The sequence below is a fragment of the Alligator sinensis genome, unplaced genomic scaffold (assembly GCF_000455745.1).
Source record: "Alligator sinensis unplaced genomic scaffold, ASM45574v1 scaffold237_1, whole genome shotgun sequence".
Classification (NCBI taxonomy): Eukaryota; Metazoa; Chordata; order Crocodylia; family Alligatoridae; genus Alligator; species Alligator sinensis.
The window spans coordinates 120,604-145,295 of NW_005841849.1; the positions used below are offsets into that span (position 1 = coordinate 120,604).

Consider the following 24,692-nt stretch of genomic DNA (forward strand, 5'->3'; position numbering starts at 1 on the left):
CCCCCCCCCCCCCGTACTCCTTAATGGGGCTCAGTCAAAAACTGAGTTAGGTGACTAACCTATGTTGGTGTTTTCAGGATGTGGCTCTTAGCAGACAAAAGAAAAGGGATGGTATAAAATAAAATGTTGTTAAACATGCATCCAGCTCATTCCAGACCAACAGGAGTACTCTTTGCTGCAGTGTGTAGGAGAGATTAAAGTGAGGGATGGGGAAAGAAGATCAAAAATTGGACAAGGCAAGAAGGAAAATGAAAGTCTGAGGAAGGGTATTTTGTATATAGTAGGTGATATGATATCAAGTCAAATGCCTTACAAAAGATTAAGGGCCTTGTTAGGGCCTTGTTTCATGTTCATTTGGGGCAGCTTCTTAACCCCTGGATGGGCTGTATGTTAACACCTTTAAGTGGCTTAAAGCACTTGTTGTTCAGTCTAAAGTTATGCCACTGCAGGGAAGGATTATCCCTAATCCACATAACCTTGCCACTGTAGCCACTCTCCACAGCTGTTCCACCCACAATTAAGTCATCCACTATCTCAAGACGCGGTGGTCCTGTGGTAAAAATACATCATGACCTGGGCCTCTCTTGAGTAATAACCGTATGAGTCCCTCATGATCTCTTGTGTAAGAAGCACGAGGCCTAACGACTGAATTGTGTGTTTCTTTTTCCTTCTTGCTTGCTCTGCATTTTGTAACCATACTGGACTAATGCCCTGAAGTTACACTAAGGTATAAGGTTGCTAAAAGACATTAACTTTGCCGCAGTTCCCCTTTTCTTCTGCGCATGCGATAGAACTTTTTGCCGCAGTTCTGCTTTTAAAATACGCATGCGCTAAACTTGACAGGAGATACTAACCAATAGTGAACTAAGCCTCGCCCATAAGATAAGACGTAACAACAAGGAAATTGTGGTACTGCCAATAGTTGTATGACACGCTGTAACCCTTTGTTTATGTAAGCTATAAAAATGTAACCTCGAGAGAGGTTCGGGGTCAACACTGCTTAGAGCATCAGCTCCTCTGTTGACATTGCTTGCGCAATCAATAAACTCATGATGGACCCACCCTGTGTGTGACTCTCTCCTGAAGGTGGAATTGGTCTAGCCTCCAGGGGCACGAAACTAGCCGTTTGGGCAACAGTCCCTCCTGAGTTAGGGTGAGCAGAGATGCCGGGGCACAGCAGGGCCAGGCACAGCGCCTCTGAGCTGCTGTTCACCACAGCCCTGGAGTGCCTGGTGGCTCTAGTGTCTACTGCCATAGCCTGGGCTTTCTCACTGCTCCTGCGAGGCAGAGCATGTGCCACACCCCTAGAGCACACAGCAGCCATGGTGCATCCTCCCGTGGTCCGGAAAGCCTCACTGATCCCTCTGAGCACAGCAAGTGGCAGTCTGGACAGTGGCAAGAGGTAGCATGGTCACTGGGCGCTTCAGGGCTGCAGCTCTCTGCCCAGTGGGAGCAATGAGATGGTCCTGCCCCTAGCTCCTAGTTCTGTCCCTGCTCACCAAGCCACTTGTGGCAAGTCACAGCTGTGCAGATGCAGGACAGTCAAAGATGTTTTTTTGCCTAAGGTGTGACTGTGCCATTAAGCTGAACAATGCTAAGCTGATTAAAAGCTGTGTGTGGCTTACTGCATAAGATGTAACAAGGCCTTTACACATTAATTTAGTGTCTCCTGGAGCTTTGAACACCTGGATTGTTCATAAGTTAACCCCATGAACTCTACTGCCTGAGGCAGGGATGGGAAAAATATGGCCCATAGGCCAGAACTGGCCTCCCAGGCCATTCTGTCTGACCCACGGGGCCCCTTCAAAAGACATCTGTTACCGACTTGTGGCTGCCCCTCTAAAAGCCGGAGGAAGGTGTGGGCTTTCAGAGGTCATGCGCCATCAGGCCAGGCCAGCTCTATGCCTCAATCTCCACAGGGCTCTTAGCGCTCCAGCTTGTGCTGGAGGCACGATCCAGCCTGGAACAATAGTGCATGTCTCCTGGAACTCAGAGCTACAGGGAGCCATGCACAATCAGGCCAGTCGGGCTCCATGCCGTCATGTGCAGCTCCCAGCATTCCATCTGGGAACCGTGCGCCATTGGGCCAGGTGGGGTTGACTCCATGCCAGTATGTGGGGCTCCCAGCACTGCAGCTGGGAGCTGTGTGCCTTATGGATGGACTGGACCAGCTCTGTGCCAGCAAGTGGGGCTTCCCGCTGGAGTGCTGGGAGCCCATTGTGGAGGAATGGAGTTGGCCTGGCTCAATGGCGTGTGACTCCCCATGGCTCCTGGCATTTCAGTGGGGAGCCACACCATAGAACTAGTGTGTGATCATTTGAAAAAAGTAGACGTAAGTCAGTAGGACTGGATGAACTTCATTTGAGGGTGCTGAAGGAGCTGGCCTAAGTCATCATGGAACTGCTGGCAAAACTTTTCCAAAGCTTGCACGCAGCAGTGACTTCTGTCACCAACCCACACTGCCGCCACTCCACATCTGGCCGTGTTCCAAGATGGCAACCCTTGGCTCCCAAAAGAAATACTTCTGGGGGCAAGGGGAGGGACTTCTTGTGGCAAAGGTCAGGGGTTAGGGGGCAAGACTTCTGGTCTCAATATGCCGACCAGGGGGCGGGCATCTGTCAAAGAACAGAGCTACCCTTGCAACCCTCACCAAAATTTGTTAAACAACCTTCCAGCCAAAATGATTGCCAACCCCTGGCCTAGGGGTAGTTCTGGCACCAAGCCAGCTCCACCTCCTGCCTCTGGGGATGTGCCTTTCCCTCCCAGGGGTACAACTTCATGCAGTCTGCAGAGCACCTGCCAGCTAGTCAGGTCACAAGGTATGGACAAATCTAGGAGTGGGGTCTGGGGAGGGGGTGGAGAACAAGGTAGGCGGCCGGATCAGGTCCCTATGAGCTGGGGCTTCCTTCCCAGGGCGGGGGCAGTAGCTCCCCTAAAAGTGGCTTTCCTCACTGCTCCCACCTCCCAGTCACCCTGGGAAGCATGACCAGCACCCCCTGCACCCTACCCCAATCCAAATCCCAAGTTATTAAAATGTAAGGCCTTCTTTTATTTACTTCTTCTTTTTTTCCTTCTTTTTATTTTATCCTTCAGTGTCCGAATTGCTTAATTTCGCTGCCCCCATCCCATTCATCCCATTAACTCTGCCTCCCAACTTCAGTAGCAAGTCAAAGCTGTACAGGTGGGGGACAGTCAGAGAAGGTTTAGCCTTCTGCAAACTCCTGCTAGCACTAACACTGATCAACATTTGAGCTGTTCAAAGTGCAATGTGTAATGTACCTCACTTTTCCCAAGATACCCAAGCAGGTAAACTTGTATTCTCTTGAATCACACAAAACAAAACCTGTTTTTCCTTGGAAGGAATGTGGGCAAGGCAGCGCATCTGAGAGGCTTTCTCTAGTAAGCGTTTCATCCTGAGAGGATTGCATTTTCTTTCCAGCTCCAAAGCTCTAACTGGTGGTATTCCAAGAACTGGCAGTGCTGTTTGAGGGCGTGGGACATAAGTAATATGGTGATCAGTAACAGAGAGCACGCTGTGAAATGGGGATGGGGGACTTGATTTAAACCCCTTAACATGTCTCAAGAAGAGTGAGGTTTGTAGAACGTAGCTGGAGGCCACACACTGCTAGGTAGTTGTGTCTGCTGCTCCTTCTCATTGTTCTTATCTTACAAGACTCGACCTCTGAGAGGCAAGTTGCTGGCGGAGCAGTTTGCAGCCTCACTTGGTGCTGGGTTTGTTGCCGGCTGTAAGCAGAGGATCTGGTGGAGGGAGCTGGTTGGCCAAAGTGAAGATTCCAGGTCTGAGGAGTTGACTCTGGGTTGGGAGCTGAATGAACCAGAAGCCCGATTTGTTCTAGTTTGAGAGCTTCACTGTAGCCCATGAATGGATTTCAGCCTGGGAGTTGGGTTCAGCTTTGGCTTAGACAGACCTAAAATCTGAGTGACCAAATATCCACATGTTATGACTTCCCAGCCTGCACCTGCTTCTCATGCCTGTGCCTTGCCCAGATAAACTAGAGCAGTCAGCTGGGCTGCTGGAGTGGCAGCAGTAGGCTGCAGTGTGGCTCAGGGCTACCAGAGGATGCTGTGCCACCTGCTTTACAGGCTACCAACAGGCTTCCATCTCTTGAACGTCAGCTGGTCCACAATGCAGAATTCTTACATACATGTGCCTGTGTGGTGTATAACATGTGGTCTTGTCTTTCAGAGCTGCTTCTGTTGCTGCTGCTTTGAAAATCTGCTTCTGCATTGTCTTATGTATTTGGAGAGAGATCAGTTTGGAAACCTAGTGGTTTTTCTGTGAGATTTTCACGGTGGAAATGGAAGAACAGCCTGTAAGTAGGGGATGTTGGGTTTTCTTTTTTACCTAGTAGAGAGAAAGAGGAGAACAGTGAGGAGAAAATCATACCAGCCATTTCCTTGTCCTGGCCTCATAATGCTCAGCTCTGCTTTTGTGCAAAATTGTTTTATTGAACCTGGCTTTGAGGTTGGATAATTTGTAAACCTACATCTCTGAGTTCTGACATCCTATATATTTTTTCATCTTGAAAGGGGTGGGTCTGATGGCTTCTTCCTCTTGTTTCATCTCCCTACTGGCTTTCCTTCTTGCACCTCGATTTGAGGGAGCATGGGGCTCACAGTTTAGGGCAAGTTACCTTGAAAAACATGAGTTTGTTACTCAAATCTTCATTGACTGGTCACTGGTCCCTTTTCCCCCTCCCTCCCCCGGCCACAGTGCTGTAGGGTTCACCATGTGAAAATTTTAAAGATCCAAATATTTCACTGCTCCCAGCACCTCAGGCCTTCATCAGATTTACCTCCTCACTGCGCAAAGATAACTGAGTAGTGAGTTCTATTGTGGTTTTCTTGCAGGACAAAAAGAGCAAATGTTCCCAAGATGATGGCTCTGGAGGAAGCTGTGATGGTTGTAATAAGGATGAAAAAAAATCATCTGGAAATACAGACCCATCCTCCCATCAGGACGTTATGGCAAATGAGGTAGAAGGTGCTAAGGCAGTCAGGGAAGTCATGGAGGGGCTCTGATTTGAGCAAAATCTCACTGATTTAGCTAAGATTATACACAACAGTAACAATGACAACAAAACCCCAAACCAACCAACCAAAAAAGAAAATAATCCCGCCCCCCTTGCTTATTGGTATTTTCATAGCAAATTGGAGCCCCCGTGTCAGGGCCCTGGAGCTGATTGTGAAAAAGAATAAGAGCCCATAGAACATGAGTGCGGACTCACTTTTTCTGGGATCTGTGGTGCTGCAGGTGTATAGCTGGCAGTCCTGACCTGCCTAGTTTGGATGTGGTTACATGACCTGTAGTGATTTGCAGTGTGTAAACAGTCATTCCAGCAACTGGCTTCAATAGTGGGGTCAGACAGCAAGGGTTAGCTACTGGAGCTGAAGGCAGCCCTCCTGAGGGCACAAAGACCTTTCATCAGGCATTCCTTCACCTTCCTGTGTGAGAGAGATGATGAATATCTGAGACAAGCAAGAACTAAACCTGAGGATTCCTTGTGAGGAAGAGCAGAGTTGAGCCCACCTTCCCTGCTCACTGGGCCTTAAAGAAGCACTTCATTGTGGCAGTGGTGTGGCCCAGGAGTAGCTGTAGGATACGAGAAACCTTTCCTTTATTAGCAGACAGGATCATCCTCAAGGCAACTTCCCCCGTGTTTATTACACCTCGATAGCTGAGACACTCTCTGCTCTGTCTTACAGACCGAGGGAAGAAGGAGTCTATGGAACCAACTGTTCAGGTATTTCAGGCACTTGTTTTGAGGACTGGTGTTTCAGGCACTCCCAGGCTAATGTTGCATTGTCACCCCTCCCAGTGACATGACTCAGGCAGGCCCCAGGAGGGAAAATTCTTGTCAGTTCTGATGCTAAGAATACTCCTGTTCCCAAAATGGGGGTGGCTATGGAAGATTATCCAAAGGGTCAGAGCCAAGTGCCCAATCTTTGGCTTGTGAGCAAGAAGGGAAGATCTGCCCTGGTTTGTGTTTATTGGTCTGCGAGTTAACTACTGACTAACACAAGCTGTTAACCTGTGTGTTCATTGAGGCTGGATATCTATAAGTCAGCAGGACTGGATAAACTCCATCCAAGAGTGCTGAATGAACTAGCCGAAGTCATCGCAAGACCACTGGAGAACATCTTTGAGAATTTGTGGCACTCAGGAGAGGTCCCAGAAGACTGAAAGAGGGACAGTGTTGTGCCCATCTTCAAGAAGGGGAGGAGAGAGGACCCAGGGAACTACAGGCCAATTAGCCTGACCTCAATCCCAGGAAAAATCCTTGAAAAATGTCTCAAGGAGTCCATATGTGATAAACTAGTAGAAGGCAAAATTCTGAATGACAGCCAGCATGGTTTTGTCGCAGGTAGCTCATGTCTGACTAACCTCATCTCCTTCTACAACCAGGTTATTATGCATGTGTGTGTGGAGGTTAATGTCAATTCTTCAGATTTCAGGAAGGTTTTCACATCTCAGGAGGTTCTTAAGGTAAAACTGGGAGACTATGGACTCAACAATTCAACTGTCAGATGGGTGGGAAACTGGCTGTGAGGTTGGACCCAGAGGGTACTAACAGACGGATCTGTGTCAACCTGGCAGAAGGTAGCCGATGGGGTCCCCCAGGGTTCGGTACTTGGAAAAGCACTACAGTGCTTTTCAACATCTTCATCAACAACCTGGACGTGGGGGTGAAAATCACACTGGCAAAGTTTACTGATGACACTAAGCTGTGAGGAAGTGCAGTCATGCCTCAGGGTAGGGTGATGATCCAGGAGGACCTAGAATGATTAGTTAGATGGGCGGACCAGAACCAGATGCTGTTCAACACTGAAAAGTGTAAAGTGCTCAGTCTGGGGAGGAAAAATCTGCAACAAAGTTACAGGCCTGGTGGCGCTACACTAGCTAGCACCACATCCAAAAGGGACCTGAGGGTCATAATTGACCATAAAATGAATATGAGCCACCAGTGTGATGCCACAGTTAGCAGAGCAAACAATATACCAGTGTTCATCAACCGATGCATCTCAAGCAGAACTAACAAAGTTATTCTCCCTGTCTGCTTGGCATTAGTGAGGCCACAGCTGGAGTACTGCCTCCAGTTCTGGGTGCCAAACTTCAAGAAGGATGTAGAGAAGTGTGAGAGAGTCCAGAGAAGAGCCACTCATATGATTAGAGGACTGAAGAGCAAGCTATACAAGGAAAGGCTGACAGATATGGGACTGTTCAGCCTAGAAAAGACAAGACTTCAGGGGGATTTGGTGGCAGCTTACAAATATATCAGGGGAGAGCATCAGGGCCTAGGTGAACAACTATTCACTAAAGTGCCCCAGGGGAAAACCAGGAGCAATGGTCATAAACTCCTAGAATAAGGTTTCAGACTGAATATGAGGAAAAACTTCATGGTTCGTGTGACCAGACTCTGGAATAGACTCCCAGTGGGAGTGGTGCAGGCACCTACCCTACAGATCTTCAAAAGGAGACTGGACGCACACCTTGCTGGGGTTATTTGACCCCAGCAGTCTTTCCTGCCCAGAGTAGGGGGGCTGGACCCAGTGATCTCACAAGGTCCCTTCCAGCCCTAAACTTCTGTGAATCCTATCTGCTGTCTCTCACAAACCAAAGAAGGACAGGATGCTTGGTGCAGGTATTTGCAGGGCCTTTTTTTGAGACTTGGACTCTGGCAGTCCAATCATTACCATATTGCTGCTCCCAGGGAGTTGGCTCAAACAGGTTCCCTGTAGCAAGGGTTCTGTGAAGGTCCTGGTGTTAAGAAAGTTCCCAGGTCCCAAATCAGAGTAGACTGTGGGAAATGGTCTGATTGGCCCAGGGCAAGTGCCAGGGTTTTGGTGAGGTCAGGGAGATTATAGTGCCATCTGTCCTCATGGTATTGCTGTTTGGGGAGAGTAATGTAACAGCTGTTGGCCAGTGCTGTTTCTCGGTCTGTGTTTGCCAGTCTCTGAGCTAACCGCCGACTAATACAGGCTGTTTCCTGTGTTTGTTGACACAAGTGCACAAGAAAATGTGAAGTTACAAAACCGGCCTGGCGTTGTTGTTGATCTTCCACCTGAAATGCTCCCAACTGAACTGCTCAGCTGTCTAGTGGGTCTCTTCCACTTCCACAATCAATGGTAGCATCAGTTAGAGGACAGGGAAATGGGTGCTCCTGGGTTGCTCTGGAGGAGGGTGGTGGGTGGCAGAAGCAAAATAACTGGTTCTTCCTGAGCACACTGAGTGTAAACCAGAGGCTTAGCCTTCAAGCCCAAGCCCAAGGTGCACACCTTGTATTGGACCAACCTTCTCCTCCTCTGCAGGTGTTGGAGTGACCATGAGGAGAGAGAGAGAGACCAAGTCCAGGACCAGCTAAGGTGGGTGGAGGGCAGTGGAGAAAGAGAACAGGCTGTGATTGGAATGACAGGCTGCTTGGAGCTTGGGAAGACGGGAATGGGGCCGGTTTGAGAACAGAAATAGTAGGGAAGCTGTTGTCTTTTACCTGGCCATGGAAAAAGGCTCTTTTCTAGAGACTTGCCCTCCTAGTATTCCTTGCAGGTCATCTTACCTCATGCAGCCATGGCTGGAAAACAAGTGGGTCTGCCTGGCTGATGTGCCCTCCAGCATCCTGAGCTGCCAAAGGCCCCACTGCACCCCAGAGGAAGCAGCCTGCCATCTCCTGACAGAGCTGTGTGGGCTGAACTTTGGTGCTGGGTGAGGGTGGTTATTGGTGCCTGGGATGTGCTGTGTGGATGCGTCCTTGCTGCTCCTGGTTTTAGAGGAGGGCCCCAAAGCGTGATGAAGTGCAGGTGTGGGCACAGCTGGAGGGCATGGTAAGTTCACTCGGCAAAGAAGGCCTTTGCTTTGCAAACGATACGAAGGTCTCTATCTAGTCACAGTCCATCTGGCTGGGAGGGAGACCAAACCAGAAAGCTCTTTTGTTGGGAGTGGCAGAATGAATCGCACTGGCCTTGTGCTCTGGACTTTAGGCAGAGGACCCTGAGGTGGGCATCCCTGTGAGGAGGCACTAAGCAGCTCTTCTCTTATGTCTGTGGTAGGGATATGGACTCCATCTCCCAGCGGCCGAAGGCACTCTCCGATACCGAGCCAAGTTAAGTGACATGTTTACTGTTCACGGGTTGCTGCCAGGGATAAGAAGATAGTGCTGTTAGTCCTTCCCTGCCTGCCAGTGCTTCCCGTCTGGGTCTGCAGGAAGGGGAGCAAAGGAGGAGGAGTGGTGGGGTGAGGAAGGTGGACCCCCTCAGCCTTGCCTCCACTCCCTAGTTAGGTGCTGTATTGTAGGGAGGCAGAAGGGGAAGTTGCTGGTGCCTGAGTAATTGATGAGGAGTGTGGGAAAAGCTGGAGGCCACATCCCAGGGGGCAGCAGTCAGAGCTCCTGCAGGGTGGGTCAAGACGTCGCCTTGTGTCGAAGAACAAGGATGGCAACCTGAGGTTTTGGGTTTGGTTGTCAGGCTGTAAATTCAGCTGAGGGAAATGAAGCCACTGGGTCAGCAGCAACAGGCAGGTTGTGCCTCTGGTGGATCCTGGAATAGGGCACGTTTTAGCTGTGGTGGGCCTCAGAGGAGATGATGGATCTGGGCCATTGGCATGGGCATTCAGATGGTGGATCCCAGCTCTGGGGATGGGGTGTCCTCCAGGAAGGCTTCTGTCGTGGGAGGCCCTGAAAGAGGAGCAGTGCCCGGGCCTGGGCTCTGCTCATGCTCTAGCGGGTTAAGCCCTTGGGGGAAGTGTCAGTTTGGTGCTGGGCAGTACTTGGTCCATCACGAGCTGTTTGTCTAGACGTGTCCTTCATCTGGTAGCTGGGGAGAGAATGCCACTGTGCGTCTGTAAGGCTGTGGAAATGGCACGTGCCAAGACTGGCCATCTGGCTCTTTATTTGAACAACCCAGAGCAGATGGGCAGGGTGGCTGCCCATGCGGTCAGCTGGTGGTCTTCGACTCTAACCGGCTGAAGGGAGTGGTGGGCCTGAGAGCAGAATGTGGTTTCTGGGCTGCCGATGAGAGGACAGTGGCGTCATGAGCCCTGCTGCTCTGTTACAATCCAAGGCAGGACAGAGTATCCACTGAAACCACCGGGTCAGGCAAGTCTCCTCTTTCTCCCACAGGGCATGTAGGTAGCCAAGGAGACAGTGTCCCGGACAAGGCAGAAGAGGCATCGGGTGGGCCATTGGATCCTGGCCGAACCAGTCCTAAGGGGGAGAAGTCAGCAGTGGAGGAGGAAAGGCCTGGGATGGAGCTAAGAACAAAGGGACATGTGGACAGCCCTTTGGAAGAGCAGGTGAAGACTGGCAGATGAATGAGTCTGGTAACCATAAAACCTGCGTGCCTTTGCTCCTTGATTTGAGGCAGCAGTCATGGATATGTGGCTTTTCATTGGCTGCTGTTACCACCAGGGATGAGGGTGCCTTTTGCAGTGTACTGAGAGGGACCTGCAGGTGTCACCAGTGGGGTTTACTGAACGTACATATGAAAATGTGGCAGGTTGGTGTGGGACCTTGCATGTTCTGTGCACATGCTTCTCAGTTGGTTTTCAGTGAGATCTCTCTTTCCTTCCGAGTTCAAGCTTTGACAGCGTTGCATCTGTTTGAGATATGTGACTTACCTATGCAATAGAGGTGTCTGGAGTAGATGTTCAATGCCAGGAAAAGATCCTCAGCAGAGAGACAGTTTTTAAAACTGGGTCTTGGTCCTAAGAGAAGTTGAGGGACCAAAATGGCAGGTGGCATAGCTCAAAAAAAAGCCTTAGGAAAAAGAGTAGAGGAAGGCAGTGGGGTGCCATGCCCTTGAAATCAGTCCCCTAGAAACGTCAAGGTAGGGGAATTAAAGCCAGGAAGATACAGGAGGAAGGGAAGAAAAGGAAATGCAAAGTATGTAGCTACAGTTTCAAATTGGAAACTAGGCTGCAAACACACACCGGCAGACTGATTCATAGATTCATAGATGTTAGGGTCGGAAGGGACCTCAATGGATCATCGAGTCCGACCCCCTGCATAGGCAGGAAAGAGGTGTCTATCTAACCTCATCTTGAAGACCCCCAGGGTAGGGGAGAGGAGTACTGCTCTTTCCCAAACGAACAACTAAGAAGAGCTGAGCACTGGGAAGTGCAAACTATGATTGATCCCCTTGGTGCGATGAGAGGAAGCAACCTGAAGTGCAGGTGGACCACACAGTGCAGCTCTGAGCATTTCTGCAAGTGAGGATGGATGCACGGGCAGTTACTAAAGGGAGAATTACATGTTCCCAGGTGGTTTTTTGTGGGCATTTGATATTATCTTGGTTTGCAAAGTGTAGCTTTCATAGAAGGGGAAAATTATGTGGAGGAAAAGTCAGCCCATTTTCAAAGCCAATGGAATGAAACATTTCAAACGCTTGAAATTTGAATGGAGACTTATCTTCCTGGCAGTACTAAACATCATGTGCTGAAAGCATGGTTTGCTGCTATTGTAGGTTTGTTTTTGTGGAGCAGCACCCAACAGACAACCGTGTGTTTCTTTTGAGTGAGGGTCTTTCAGTGCCATTATTTGCTCTGGGATGACTCGAGTTACCTGTGGGGCCAACTTTTTTTGCCAAAGCAAAACAAACAGCGTGCTGGAAAGCTGGTGGTGGTTGAGGAAGGTCTGGAGGTTTCCTCATTTCACCTTGCAATGTGGTTTAGCCTCCTTGATTTCCTCCCCCCCCCTTAGTTACAGTCTAAGGATGTGAATAAAGAAACCATTTTGGATGCACCATCTTCCTCACTGAAAATATCTTGCACCAGAAATATTGCATCTAATCCTTGAGAAATGTAATATAAATCTGAAGTCCGTTGCCCAGGTTTTGTGCTGTTTTATGACTTTTTTCTGTGTGCTGTGGCAGGGCACACAGTATCCTGAAATAATGGGTACTTCCTAGCTTCACCAGGAAGGTCGTGCTCCCGGCTCTGGGGCTCAGGACTTGAACACAGCCTGTTGAGCCTCTCATTCAGAAGCCTGTTGCCTCCTCTCAATTTGCCCAGAAGCCAAAGCAGCTGTTATGGTGCTCACAGCTGGGTGGAGGGACATCCAAGCCATGACGCCTTTCTGCATTAGAAGGAAGCAGCAGGGTGGAACCAAGGCTTGCCATCCTTTTGGAGCTTTCCTGATTCGGGAAACTTAGTTAAACTGTCTTTATGGCAACTAGACCACCAGTCCCTTGAGATAGTATTTGATGCACATGGCCATGTCCCAATTTCTCCTCAAGAGCCTGAGGAGAAGCGGGATTGAAAGCCTTGTCTGAAAACCTTCATTTGTGTGCAACTCTCCTGCTGTTTGTTTGAAGCCATTGGCATTAATCTACATTAACATCTGCACAAACACTTGGCTTGCTTGTGTCACTGCTTTGCAAACCAGGTGTCTCTTCTAGCGTAATGCAACCCAGAATTTGAAAAGCACCGTGTTTCTCCTCCCCACAGTGAGAGCGCTGTCCCTCTACGTCCGGGCTGTACTTTGGTTGCTAGTGTATTAATGTTTTTTCAGGCTGCCGTAGGAAATAATTCTTCCTGTGGTTTCTTTTGTTGTTGCAGATCTTAGGAGGACAGAACACCTCAGAAGGCAGGAGCCGGTAATTTCAATTCCTGTTCTATCAGTCGGGCTGCCCCTAGTGCCTGAGTAACGCTCTCAGAGTTCCCGCTGGAAGGGCTTGGGTCTTGGGGAAGAAAGGGCCTGTTTGGGAGCAAAGATGAGCCCTGTTGTAGTGGTGTTTCCAGGCATTGTCTTCTACCTGGCCATGAAAAGTGCCTCTGGTCTTGACCTCTGCCCTCCTAGAGCTGTCCTGTAGCAGGTTGTCTTAGTAATGCAGCCATCTGTAGAAAATAAGGGAACCATGGGAGGTGGGTCTGCCTGACTGTCGCGAGCTCCTGCATGCCAAGATTCCTCTGGCAGGCTGTGTCGTCCAGAGAGCGGTGGGGCTGTCGGCAGTGTTTTGGATTGGATAATCACCTCTGCTGAGTGAGGGCACTGGTTAGCTTGGGAAGTGGCATGAGGATGTAGCTTTGCTGTTCCTGATTTTGGAAGAAGGCCCCAAGGAACAGTGTGGCTGCTTATTCATAGATTGCGAGGCTGGAAGGGACCTTAGGGGATCATCGGGTCCAGCCCCACTGCACCAGGCAGGAAAGACGACTGGGAGTCAGGTGACCCCAGCGAGGTGACTGTCCAGTCTCCTCTTGAAGATTTCCAGGGTAGGTGATTGCACCACCTCTGGAGGGAACTTATTCCACAGTGTAGACACCCTAGCAGTGAAGAAGTTTTTCCTAATGTTGAGCCTGAGATGGTCTTCCAGGAGTTTGTGGTTTGGTGCTGTTGCAGGGCAGAGCAAGTTATCCATGCAGAGAAGGACTTTGTTTTGCGAATGGTCCAAAGGTCTCTATCCTGGCACAGTCCATCTGGCTGGGAGGGAGACCAAACCAGAAAGCTGTTTTGTTGGGAGTGGCAGAATGAATCGCACTGGCCTTGTGCTCTGGACTTTAGGCAGAGGACCCCGAGGTGGGCATCCCTGTGAGGAGGCACTAAGCAGCTCTTCTCTTATGTCTGTGGTAGGGATGTGGACTCCATCTCCCAGCGGCCGAAGGCACCCTCCGATACTAAGCAAAGTAAGTGACTTGCACTCATGTTTCACAAGATCTTTTGGGGGTAAGGGGAAGGAGTAGTAGGAAGTTGCAGGCCATTGTGCTTCTCTCCACCCACCCGCAACTCTTCTGGGAGATGCATAGAGTGGGTGGATTTTCATGCGGAGCATTGTTGGGAAATTTAAGGCTGTTCTTCACTTTTGAGTTTGCCTGTACACCAGCGCAGGTCCTAGGAGGAAAAAATAAATTCAAAATGTTTCTGAAGTAAAGGAAACCCTCACTATTCACGGGTTCGGCATTCACAGTTTCAAATATTTGCGGTGTGCCGAATATTCCCCATGCAGCAAAATGTTACCTTGTTACAGCGCTGGCGGCGTCTGCAGGAGTTCTGCACTTGCTGCTGTTGGGCTTCCGCCGTTGCCGCCAGGCTCTTGCTGCCACCAGTGCAGCCATGCCCCACCCCCAGCTGCTGGGGCCACACGCCGTTTATGAATGCAGACGACATTCATGAACGCAGTTCACTATTTGGAGATTTTGCCATTTGCGGGGATCTTCAGTATGTATCCCCTGTGAATGGTGAGGGTTTCCTGTACATGGTCAACATTTTAAGGGAGTCATCATGGTAAGGAACTGTAAAATTGGTTTTGGATCTAGGTAAAAATTCATGAATTTTTAACGTTGCCTATGGTTGTTTCAAAAATCAATTTTTTTCATTTATGAACTCAGCCTCACAGTGAGGCTTTTAGTATAAAAAAGGTCCACTCCATTCTGGAAGCTGTCCATTTCTAAGATGTTTGTGTAAATAAAGACTATAACACGCAAAAATTTGTTGAAGACTGCCTTTCTCCTCCTCTTGTCCCTTCAAGTAGTGTCCCTGCATTTTGTTGGAGTCTTTTATTTCCCTAAATGAATGTCATGTCTGTGATGGGGGATGGTCAGGACAAAATTTCTGTCAAGTTGGTAAAATATCAGAATCTGACATGTTTGGCTTTTAGCAGTTGCTGTAGAGAAATCTTTTCTGATCTGGCCACTGGGAGCGTTGAAAATGCAGAAACAGCTGGCATCTTTTTGTGGTGCCACGTTCTCCTCCTTCACATAGGAATAAGCCTGGGAAGATGTTTTCTGTTGAATTGCTCCAGTATTGGCTCTGAAATTCAGGGCTGCAATGGGAACTGTGTGCACATAACCCATGGCAGAATCCTGTCAGCTATGCTGTCAGCCAACACTTCCATTTCTAAAGGATGGAAAGATACAGATTCTCCCTCTAGGACTGATTCTTCAGGCATGTCTCATAGAACTATGAAGAAGCCACAATGTTTCCAAAGATTTCCCTGTGGAAATTGTCTTTCATAGATTAAACCAGCATTTCCCCAAGAATGAGGTGAGCTGACTGGCTGGTCACTCCAGGCAGAGGTCTCAGATGTTCAGTCCCTGGGTTTCAGGTTTTTCTTGGTTTTTCAGGAAAGTACATGGGGCTGTGTAACCAGGGCTCCACCTGCTACTTGAACAGCCTGCTGCAGTGTCTCTTCTTCACTCCAGAACTCAGACGAGCCATTTGCAGGTAGGGCTTTGCCAGTGCATTGTGGGTTTGCTTTAGCCATAGCACACCTGACTTGGTGTGGCAGGGCACCTGCAGTGCCTGCCACTTTTAGGTTTCTAATTGGCAGTGGAGCAGCTGGCAGGTGGGTGCTAGCCTCATCAAGGCTAGTAGATGACCCTAGGAGGACCTTGGGATTGGCTGAAGGGGTGGAGCAGGCTCCATTTTAACCCAGGCCCTCGGAGAGAGAAGCAGCAGTCTGAGCTGAGCAGGCAAGGAGGCAACATGAGGCTGAGCTGTTCCTGGAACATCTTGGAGGCAAGGGCAGGAGCTATGGGGATGGTTTGGAGGCTCCTGGTCCTGGGCATGACCTGAAACTGTACCCTGCTGGGGAAGGGTGGCCTGGTGGGAAATCCCTGTGGCGGGGAGTCCCCAAGAAATGTCAGGCCAGTTACCTCCCCAGTGAAGTATGAGGAGGGGTGACTTATAACCCCAGCCCCTGCCTATGGGTGGGTTACCAACACTGGCAGGGAGTGGGGCCAGGCAAGCCAGGTGTCAGGACTGCCTGAGTTCAGTGTAGGGGCCAGGCACAGCGTCAGCCACCTGAGCCTATAGGGTGGAAGACCCCAGTGCAGGGGGCTAGGCACAGTGGCAGCCTCCTGAGCCCAACCAGGTGAAAGACCCCAGCAGCCCAGGGAGGGGCCAAGCATGTGAAGTGGCCCAGTGAGGGGCAGAACCACTGACTTGGGGAAACAGATATATCAGGTGGGATAATATGGAAATACCGGATGTGACAGAAATATTGGAATTGACCATATGGAAGTACTGGATGTGGCATAGAAACAGCTGCAAGGCAAAGGACACATGTAAGGGGAGGTTGGAGTATGTACGTAGGCCTTTGTGATCAGGAGGTCGAGCAATGGGCAGCCTTTCACCTTAGAAATAACATTCATATTAATTTCTTCAAGGTATGGCAGACAAGTGAGGTGTGGGCTTAGCCCTGAACAGGCGGGCAGCCAGCACTGAGATCTGGCCCTGAAAGGCCAGTGTGCCAGTGCACTGTTCGGTGCCAGCCACTTTAGGGGCTGGGTCAGGCATCCAGCAGGTGCCTTATGGTGGCAGCTATTTTGAGAACTAAGTATATAAAGGCTGCGACCAGCCAAGGCAGAAACATCGACTGGCTGAGCTGCTGCATGGAACATCTAGAAGTAAGAGCAGAAGGCATGACCTAAAGCTGCACCTTTTCGGGGAGGGGGGGTTTGGTGGGGCTCCTGGTAGTGCGGGAGTCTCCAGGAAATGCCAGTTACCTCCCCAGTGAAAGGCAAGGAGGGGTGCCTTAACCCCAGCTCCCATCTTTGAGTGGGCTTTGGAGGCAGTTGTGGGGCCAGGCACAGCAAGTGGAGTGCTGCCTGAGCCCAGCAGGGATGTGAGATCCCAGAGACCCCAGAGGGAGGTTGTGTGGAGATGTGGGAGTAGTGGGGGCCAGGTATGCCCATGTATAGGTGCCTGAACCAAGTGGGGATGCAGATCCTAGAGACCCCAGAGGGGGTAGTGTGTAGAGCGTTAGGAAGGCCGCACAGAGTAGGGCCAAGATCGGAGGAAGCCTGAAGGGCTGTGCATGGGATGTGGGGCTGAGTAGGTCTGACATGAGAGTGGGCTTGAAGGACAGTCCCAGGGGTGTGCTGAGTAGGGCTGAATGGGAGTAGGCCTGAAGGCCAGCATGAGGGGCCAGCCCTGTGAGAAGTTGAGTGCAAGCATGAATTGGAGACCCCAGGGTGGGCGTATTGTAGAGTTGCCCGGTTTGGGGCTTGGGGCAGAATTCGGCCAGGATTTGGCATATGGTCGGACCACGTAGAGTAGGAGAATTTGCGGGAACTGAAGGACTGCTTGGCGAGGCCAGCATGGGAGTAGCGAAACCTGATAGCCCAGAGGGGTTGCTCAAGGAGAAGCAGGGCAGTGGAGTGTGGCTCAGTAATAGGAAGTAAGCTAGAGGCCCCAGTGAGAGAGGGGTGGAGTGGAAGAGGCCTCCTGTGAGGGGAGAGGTGGTGTGAATGAGTGTGTGTGTGGAACTTTGGACTCAATTTGTTTCAGTTTCAGATCGGGAGTAATATTAATCTTGATGCCATCTGTGAGGCATGGGCTGCAGTGCAGGGAAAGTTCAGAGCTGCAGATAGTGTCATCTGGCGTTGGAGCTGAGAATAGACAGCCTCCCGCATTATATCACCAGTTTACAGGAACAGCAAAGTCGTGGCAGGCGAGATTGGGCTGAGTGCCCCATACAGACAGGAGGGCGGGCCAGCATGAGACTTGGACCCAAGTCTGCCCTCTGTCACAGTCAGCCTCTCACACGTGTATAGTGGATAACTACGTAATTCTGATGCTGTGTGACCCTTCCCCCTTTGGTGCAGCTGAAGCATCAGGATGTGGTGGGCAGAGCAGTGCTTTGCAGGTTTGGGGGAAGATGGGACAAGGATATAGGAGGCGTACTGGGTTAGGGGTGTAAAGAAAGGAGCAGGAGATGGCAACAAGTTTTGTGGCTGGCTATATTGGAAATGGGACCTGGGGTCAAAACTCTAGTTCAATTAGAACTGCCTTCAACTGCGGACGGATAAGGCTGTACTCTGAATAGGGCAGCAGACAAGGCCCAGAACCATCAACACTATACACTTTTGCCCAGTCTATTGATGCATTTAACCATGGTCAGAGGGATGCCCCTCAACACACACCTTGAGATGAGAGGGGAATTTGGTCTGTTACTGCCTTTGGGCTTCCTCAGAGTGCATCCAGCAAGACCCATCACAGGCCCCAGTAGATCCCAGGGGCCAGATCCTAATCCACGTATAGGGCATGTGAGTGAAGTTAGGTGCCCGAGTGTGATCCTACTCCACCATGTTCAAGTCCCTGAAAATACAAGAATGCACTTAATTCTGTAGCCTGCCTTCAACTTAACTTTAAGACTAAGTCACTAAAAGAAGCAGAGAGAGGAAAACTCGCCTACTTTTGCATGAGCAGTTTTTCAGGGCAGAACAGGATTGCAAGTACACAACCAAGTCCACTTGGGCAGCTCATGAGGCTCTCTCTTGCAATCCTTGTAACATTCCCCATTGAGTCAAAGTCTAGACCCTTCCTGAAAGGTGCAGATGAATGGTGTGTCTTTGTTGTGTTTTGTAGCTGTGATAACACTGACCCTGGCATCCTGCACAGCCTGAAAAAGCTGTTTCAAGAGCTGACGGATGGAAAACAAATTCCCACCACAACAGGAATTACTATGTGCCTTGGAATTCGCAATGGTAGGATGCTTCTCTAGAGAGGTTTGCCTTGGGACATCCTTCCAGGCTGGTGTTCCATAAGCAACTTGATCTTAGCTTCTAGGGGATGGAGGTTCAGCTTTGCTAAGACCCCATTAGTCTCAGTATGTGCCAGAGCTTTTCCCCAGCTCCCTCTTGGTTCTGTGTTCACATCATTCTCCTCCCTGATAGTCATCTATGAATGCAGGAGGATTTCTCAGGCATATAAAAGGCTTTGCTGACCCTCTTCTGCTTCACGACTTCCCATGCCCTCTTCTTAGGGAACTCCTCCTCTTCATCCTCCTTCACCCTAAACGTTTCTTACATGTCATGTATTTGAACATCTGGAGTAGCTGTGTTTTTGCTTCGTCTTCAGTGTGGCTTCACTTCTGACCTGTCTGAGGGCTTCTACCAGGGTGTTATTGCTAAATGACTTTCCCAGTTTCACAGAGAAACCGGTTGCACATGTTTGGCAGTGCTTTCCAGCCAGGTTGAAGGTGTGTGGTAGAGCCTAGGTTCTAGTTTCCATTGGCTGGTATCTGCCTTTGTACAGGGACAAAGCAGGCTACATCATTCTATGCCTGCTCATCCTTCAGGGCTTTCCCACAGTTCCACTGTGCATTGAACAGAACATGCACATTCTCCCATAAGTCACAGAGAGAGAATGATGGAGCTGTTCTTTTCAGCTCATTGTAGCATAAAAGAACCATGGGGCTTCTTGGTGTGTGTTGCTAGGGTTTCTGAAGTAAGTGCAGCAGCAACGAGGACAGACTGCTGAAGTCTGACATTATGCTGTGGCTGCTCACACTGGGATGGGCTCCTAGCAGGTGTGCTCTGGGTGTTTGTTCCTTGGAGATACCATTGCCATATTCACCTTCTAATGCAAAGGCTATGTCCCATGAGGGAAATCAAAGAAATCAAAATAAGACAATGAACTGCTCCCTTGGCCTAGCAACCCTTAGGCTGCATGCAAGAACCACAATCTGCTGCAGTTGGTTGTTGATCATTCCTATTTGTATCTGTACAGTGAACCAGCAACAAGACATTGAGGAATATTTCAGGCAGCTGATGGATAAAATAATTGAAGAGAAAGAAGGTATACGCCAGGTAACACTTTTCTTCAGGATACCTAAACAGGAGGTCTTTCAGACGATCACAGGCAAAAAAGCCCAGAAGTTATGTAATGCTAGATTTGGGCTGCCAGTGCAACTTAAGGCACAGTTTTTAGTTCCACAATCACATACTTTCTTCCTCAGATCGCTGCCTTATTCAGCAAAAGGGTACTTCCTCAATACTTCTAATCCAGGCCTCTGTCCTTATTTAACATATCCTTTGTAAAATCTGCTCTGAATATAAAGTTATGAATATGCTACTAATTGCTGTTCTCACCCTGCATTCTGAGCATTTCTCAAACATTATATTTCCCTAAACACCCTTGAAGAATAGGTGACAATACCAGAACCCCTTCCAGCCAAGGGAATGAAGAATAGTGTGTAAAGAATACAGTAAGGACAAAATCCAGTGTCTGCTGATCTCGGGTGCCCAACTTTAGGCAATGGGGACCTAATTTTTCCAGCACTTTAAAGGTGCTTTGTGTTTGAAATGCTTTGGCATTTGAGTTCAATGCTTCTGCAAATCTGACTTGCTGAGCAGCCTGAAAATGAGGAACATGTGTTTTGTGACCAGCTGTGAACAATTTTAGGGAGGACTGCAAGCACACCCTGTATGGCAGGGTCAGGCTGCCCTTGCAGCGTGTGACCCATGTGCCCGCAGTACGTGTGGCCCCTAGCCACACCAAAGTTGGATAGCCCTGACCTAGAAGATAACAAGGCAATCAGGAACAGCCCATGTGGATTTTTCAAGAACAAGGTACACTTGTCCAATCTAATTTCCCTTTTTAAAGAAGGTGACAGGCTTCATAGATGAGAGGAGAACAGCAGATGAGACTTACGTTGAGGAGGTCTCACTTGAAGTATTGTGTCCAGTTCTAGATGCTGTGCTTCAAGAAAGATGTGGACAAATTGGAAAGAGTTCAGTGGAGAGGAATCAAAATGATTTAGCCATCTAGAAAACATGACATACAAGGAAAGATTGGGACTGTTTATTATGGAGCAGAGAAGATTGGTGAGGACCTGATGAGTCTTCAGATAGATAAGAGTTGTTACAATACAGTGTCCTTTCTGTCTACAGGGGACAGGCCAAAGAGCAACTGTCTGAAATTACAAGAAGGGGAATTTAGTTTGGAATTTAGGGGCATATGTAGACAAAAGGGAGGTCCTAAATTGAAGCAGTGGGTTTTTAAAACCCCCACTTCAGTTTAGGGTGCTTTAAACCCCCTGTGTTGTGCACACACCTGAACTTACCTGCCTCTCCAGTGGCAGGGAGGGGAGGGTGAGCTGCCAGCAAGTGGACTGGTCCCTGGGCTGTGGGGGTTGGGGGGCTAGTACTAACCTTCGTGGCCGCAGTGCCCCCCGCCCACTGCAGGTGGCACCGGCCCACAGGCACCCACCTCGGGCAGTCCCGGGGGGTACCGCAGCTGCGGAGGGAAGCACCGGACCACCGTGCAGCTCAGGCAGGCAGGCTCCAGCGGGGGTGGGGAAGATCTTGGGTGGAGCCTACCTTCCTGGGCTGCTGCCAGGCTGCCTGCATGGGCTTCCTGCAGAGCCCGAGCTGTACGGAGTCCAGTGCTACGCTCCGAGGCTGTAGGGCAGCAAACTAAAACTCTTTGGAGGAGTTTTAGTTTGCTGCACCCCAAGTCATTTAACACACATTATGCTGCTGAATTTGCTACAGTGGCTGGAATTACTGCGCAATAAACCTCCGATGCATGCAAACTCCAATGCTATTAAAGCGGTGCAAAAGTATTTAACCTGCTTTAAAGTGTCATGTACACGTGGCCCTAATTTTGTCTACATATGACCTAGCTGACTTCCTGAAGTCCCTCCCAGACCCATGATTCACCACACAGTCCTCATTCATACATGGAGCAAGTCCTGTGTACTGACACATGCAGCATATCCAACCAAAGGATCCATCTTGGGGGTCTGTCGGGGGGAGAGGAGTGCGTGGAGAGGCAAAGGTTCATCTCCAAGCATCTTTGCTCATTCCACCCTCTGGGAACCTCAGTTCTACTTGCTGCTGTAACCACCAATTTCCACTAGTGCCAATTTACAAATGGGACCATTTCCAAAGGTTATGTAAGAGTGGACCAGGACATAGGCAGTCAGTCCTACTGAATCACTCCAGCTCAGGGTTTGCCAGAGTGGAAGCTAAGCTCAAAGCTGAGGATCAAGATGAGGTCACAGTGAGGGCATGCAGTTGATTCAGGCCAGGAAGTCCAAGACAAAAACAGGAAGAAGGAGGAACAGGCTGGAGGGTCCAAGCCAGAGGTTCAGAGTATGGAGTCAGGTTTAGGAGTTTGAGGCAAGCCAGAGGCATAGCAAGGAAATCCGCTGCTTAATGTCAGGGGTAAGTGACAGCAACCATTCTAATTGTTATGTGTGAATGAGGGAAGCCAAGTCAATGGTAGCAATACAGCTCCAGCTATAACCCTGGATGCAGGAATGTTAATGCCAGGAAGGTTTTGATAGCTTTGAATTGTTTTCAGCCATTTTCCATACAACAAATAGAAAGTACCAATTGCTGTCCCATTCCCCTTTTCAAAGGCCTCCAAATGTATGTGTGCCTACACCTCAGGGGGAACTTTAGGAGGAGCTTTAGACATTCTGTTTATACACTCACTCAAAGGCCAAGTGTATCTTAAGCTTATATTAATAACGACCCTGTGCACTGTGTAAGACAAAGGCCTCATGGTAAATATTGGATGTGATTGGGTAGGCAGATTGTGTTGTCATGCAAATGTATATGGGATTGAAGTAAAGTTGAACAGGAAACCTTAATTAATTTTTGACCACTTCCCTTTCCTTTAATATAGGGTTATAATGTATTTTCTTAAGATTTAGTTTTGCATTATTTTTCAGTGATAGCAATTTTAAGCTTGCTTTGCTCTGACAGGTAGTAAACATTAGAAACAATGTTGAGTGAGACTGGGAAGGCACACAACGCATGTCTTCCATTCCTCCAGCTAATATATGTTTGCACTTTCCCTGTAGTTTTAACACTGGATTGATGGAAATGTTTATCATTGTCTCTATCTTTTCTTAGCTATACGAGGTGAAACAGGTCCATACCATCACTTGTTGTGAATGCAGACTCCAGACAAAAGTGGAGAATCCTGTCCTGAGTCTTTCCCTCTCTTTTCAAAAGTTGACTTCTAATCACTCCGTTTACTCTGTGGTAAGGAAAATATCCCTACATTTGTTAGGAACGGTGGGTCTGAGGCAAATGCAGAGCTGTTGGGTGCAGTTGGACTTTCGGTTGGAAGCTGTGGAGAGACTGTTCATTATAGACAGAAGGGAGTTTATCTTAGAACGTACCTAGTGCCATGGGTTCATTTTTGGTCTTTCAGACCTATTGAGGAATCCAGTGGATATTAGTTGCATGCAAATTAATCTAGAGCAGTGTTGGTTTTGGGACATAATGAGCTTTTATTCTTGTGACAGTTTTCTTTTTTTTATCTACAGATCAATTTCTAGAATATACATTAATTGCTCAAACTGTATTTCACATATATTTATTGAAGGTATTAAGGAGTTGCTTGAGGGCCCAGACACAGGAAACAGCTATGCCAGCATGTGTAATTTCTATTCATTTTGTACACTGCTGTAAATTACACTGGGTACATCTATGTGTGAGTTTTACAGTACACACACAGTAAAGTGTCACCATCTATACATGCACCACAGTTAAGGTGCAGTAGATTAATTTACTTTGTATACTGTGGTGGAGTAAATTACTGCTCTTAAAAGCACATGTAGATGATGATGCTGGGATTAGTTTACTCTGGCTTAAATTGCAGTGGAGTTTTTTCAGTCACATTAATTGTACATGCTAATGAGCCCATTGGGATCCAGAGTAGACTGGTGCCCGGTTTCTTAGAGAAGGTACCTTGACATTAGGTGGCAGAAATCCAGAGTAACTTTACTGCACCAGATTGAAGGCTCTTACACTAGTGTAGATCTTTAAAACACGTGTCTTCTTTAAAATGAAATAAACATAGAGTGTTTCCAAGCCCTGACTTACTAATACAGCTAGGATGCTTCACTGCAAGATGAATCCTGCAGGCTCTGTGAACTTGGCTGTGCCATAACTTTGAGTGATCTGGCAGTTTGTTCACTGAACAACATCAGTCCTACTCAGAAGCTTTTTCAACCCCTGTCCACTGCTGTGCATAGGGTAAGGGGTACAGCCTCTGCTCCAGCAAAGACTTGAGACCTGCTGAGCTTTGTTCATGTAAGCTGTTCCATTGACTTGAAGACATGCTTAAACATGCCTACTAATTTTTCTAGGGTTGAAGCAAAACTGTACAGTTCCCTTGAGCTCCTTAAGCATCTGTGAGGTATTTTCTTAAACAGGTGTTATGAAAATCTGCTCTCTTATTTTGATGAGCTAAAATGCTTTCAAAGAAAGTTGATACCGTAATTGAAACAAAACTATTGCATAACCTGTCTAGAAGAGGTCTTCTTGGCACGGGGGAGTGCATTCAGTTTCAGCTTCTGGTCCTCTGGGATAGACACAGTCTATATAGGGAAGACATAAGCTTACGTCCCCTTGTAGTCAAAGCGAGTTAATCAGGTGCTAAGCTCTGAGTACACAAAGCAAACTTATTGAGTAAACTTTGTCAAGAAAAAGACTTACATATGAGCTTAAAGTTGTTTTGTGTGGAGAAGCTCCTTTGGTATCAAAGTAGATATACTTCACATGATGGAAAAGTCAGCGTTTTGGTCTACTTACCTTAAGACTGTGCTGTTGGAAGGCAGCATGCAGTTACTTACTATGTCCTTCAGTTATACTAGTGTGACATAATGTTGTCACTTCTGCCTGTGTCTAGGCCACCACTTTGGATGAGATGCAGGAAGAAAGCACCTTTACAGGAGATGACCAGCTATATTGCGAAAACTGTGGATGTAAACAAGATGCCACCTCGGTAAGCATAGGTTGTTCAGATAGTTGTACCAGGCACAGCGCTGACCAGATGTGCTAAATCTTGAATGATACATGTACAAAGAGAGGAACATGTTTTGTTTGTTTTTTACTTGTGTACCTACAAAAGGCAGACAAGGTTCCTTGGGTGAATCTGATATCTTTTATTAGACCAACCCAAATAGTTGGAGAATAGTTATTAAGCAAGCTTTCGGGT

At 48.5% G+C, this 24,692-nt stretch overlaps 1 protein-coding gene across 1 annotated transcript in view; it reads left to right on the top strand.

Annotated features, from left to right (window-relative positions):
* Positions 1 to 24,692, top strand: part of LOC102378574 (ubiquitin carboxyl-terminal hydrolase 47-like) — a 35,192-nt gene that overhangs the window by 2,034 nt on the left and 8,466 nt on the right. The window contains exons 2-14 of the mRNA XM_025209167.1: positions 4,208 to 4,334; positions 4,873 to 5,016; positions 5,734 to 5,765; positions 8,332 to 8,385; positions 9,067 to 9,119; positions 10,134 to 10,306; positions 12,569 to 12,606; positions 13,581 to 13,633; positions 15,071 to 15,170; positions 18,318 to 18,436; positions 19,461 to 19,540; positions 22,598 to 22,729; positions 24,384 to 24,479. Coding sequence (XP_025064952.1) covers positions 4,320 to 4,334; positions 4,873 to 5,016; positions 5,734 to 5,765; positions 8,332 to 8,385; positions 9,067 to 9,119; positions 10,134 to 10,306; positions 12,569 to 12,606; positions 13,581 to 13,633; positions 15,071 to 15,170; positions 18,318 to 18,436; positions 19,461 to 19,540; positions 22,598 to 22,729; positions 24,384 to 24,479 — 1,089 coding nt within the window. The 5' untranslated portion in view covers positions 4,208 to 4,319. The remainder of the gene's footprint in view (positions 1 to 4,207; positions 4,335 to 4,872; positions 5,017 to 5,733; positions 5,766 to 8,331; positions 8,386 to 9,066; positions 9,120 to 10,133; positions 10,307 to 12,568; positions 12,607 to 13,580; positions 13,634 to 15,070; positions 15,171 to 18,317; positions 18,437 to 19,460; positions 19,541 to 22,597; positions 22,730 to 24,383; positions 24,480 to 24,692) is intronic.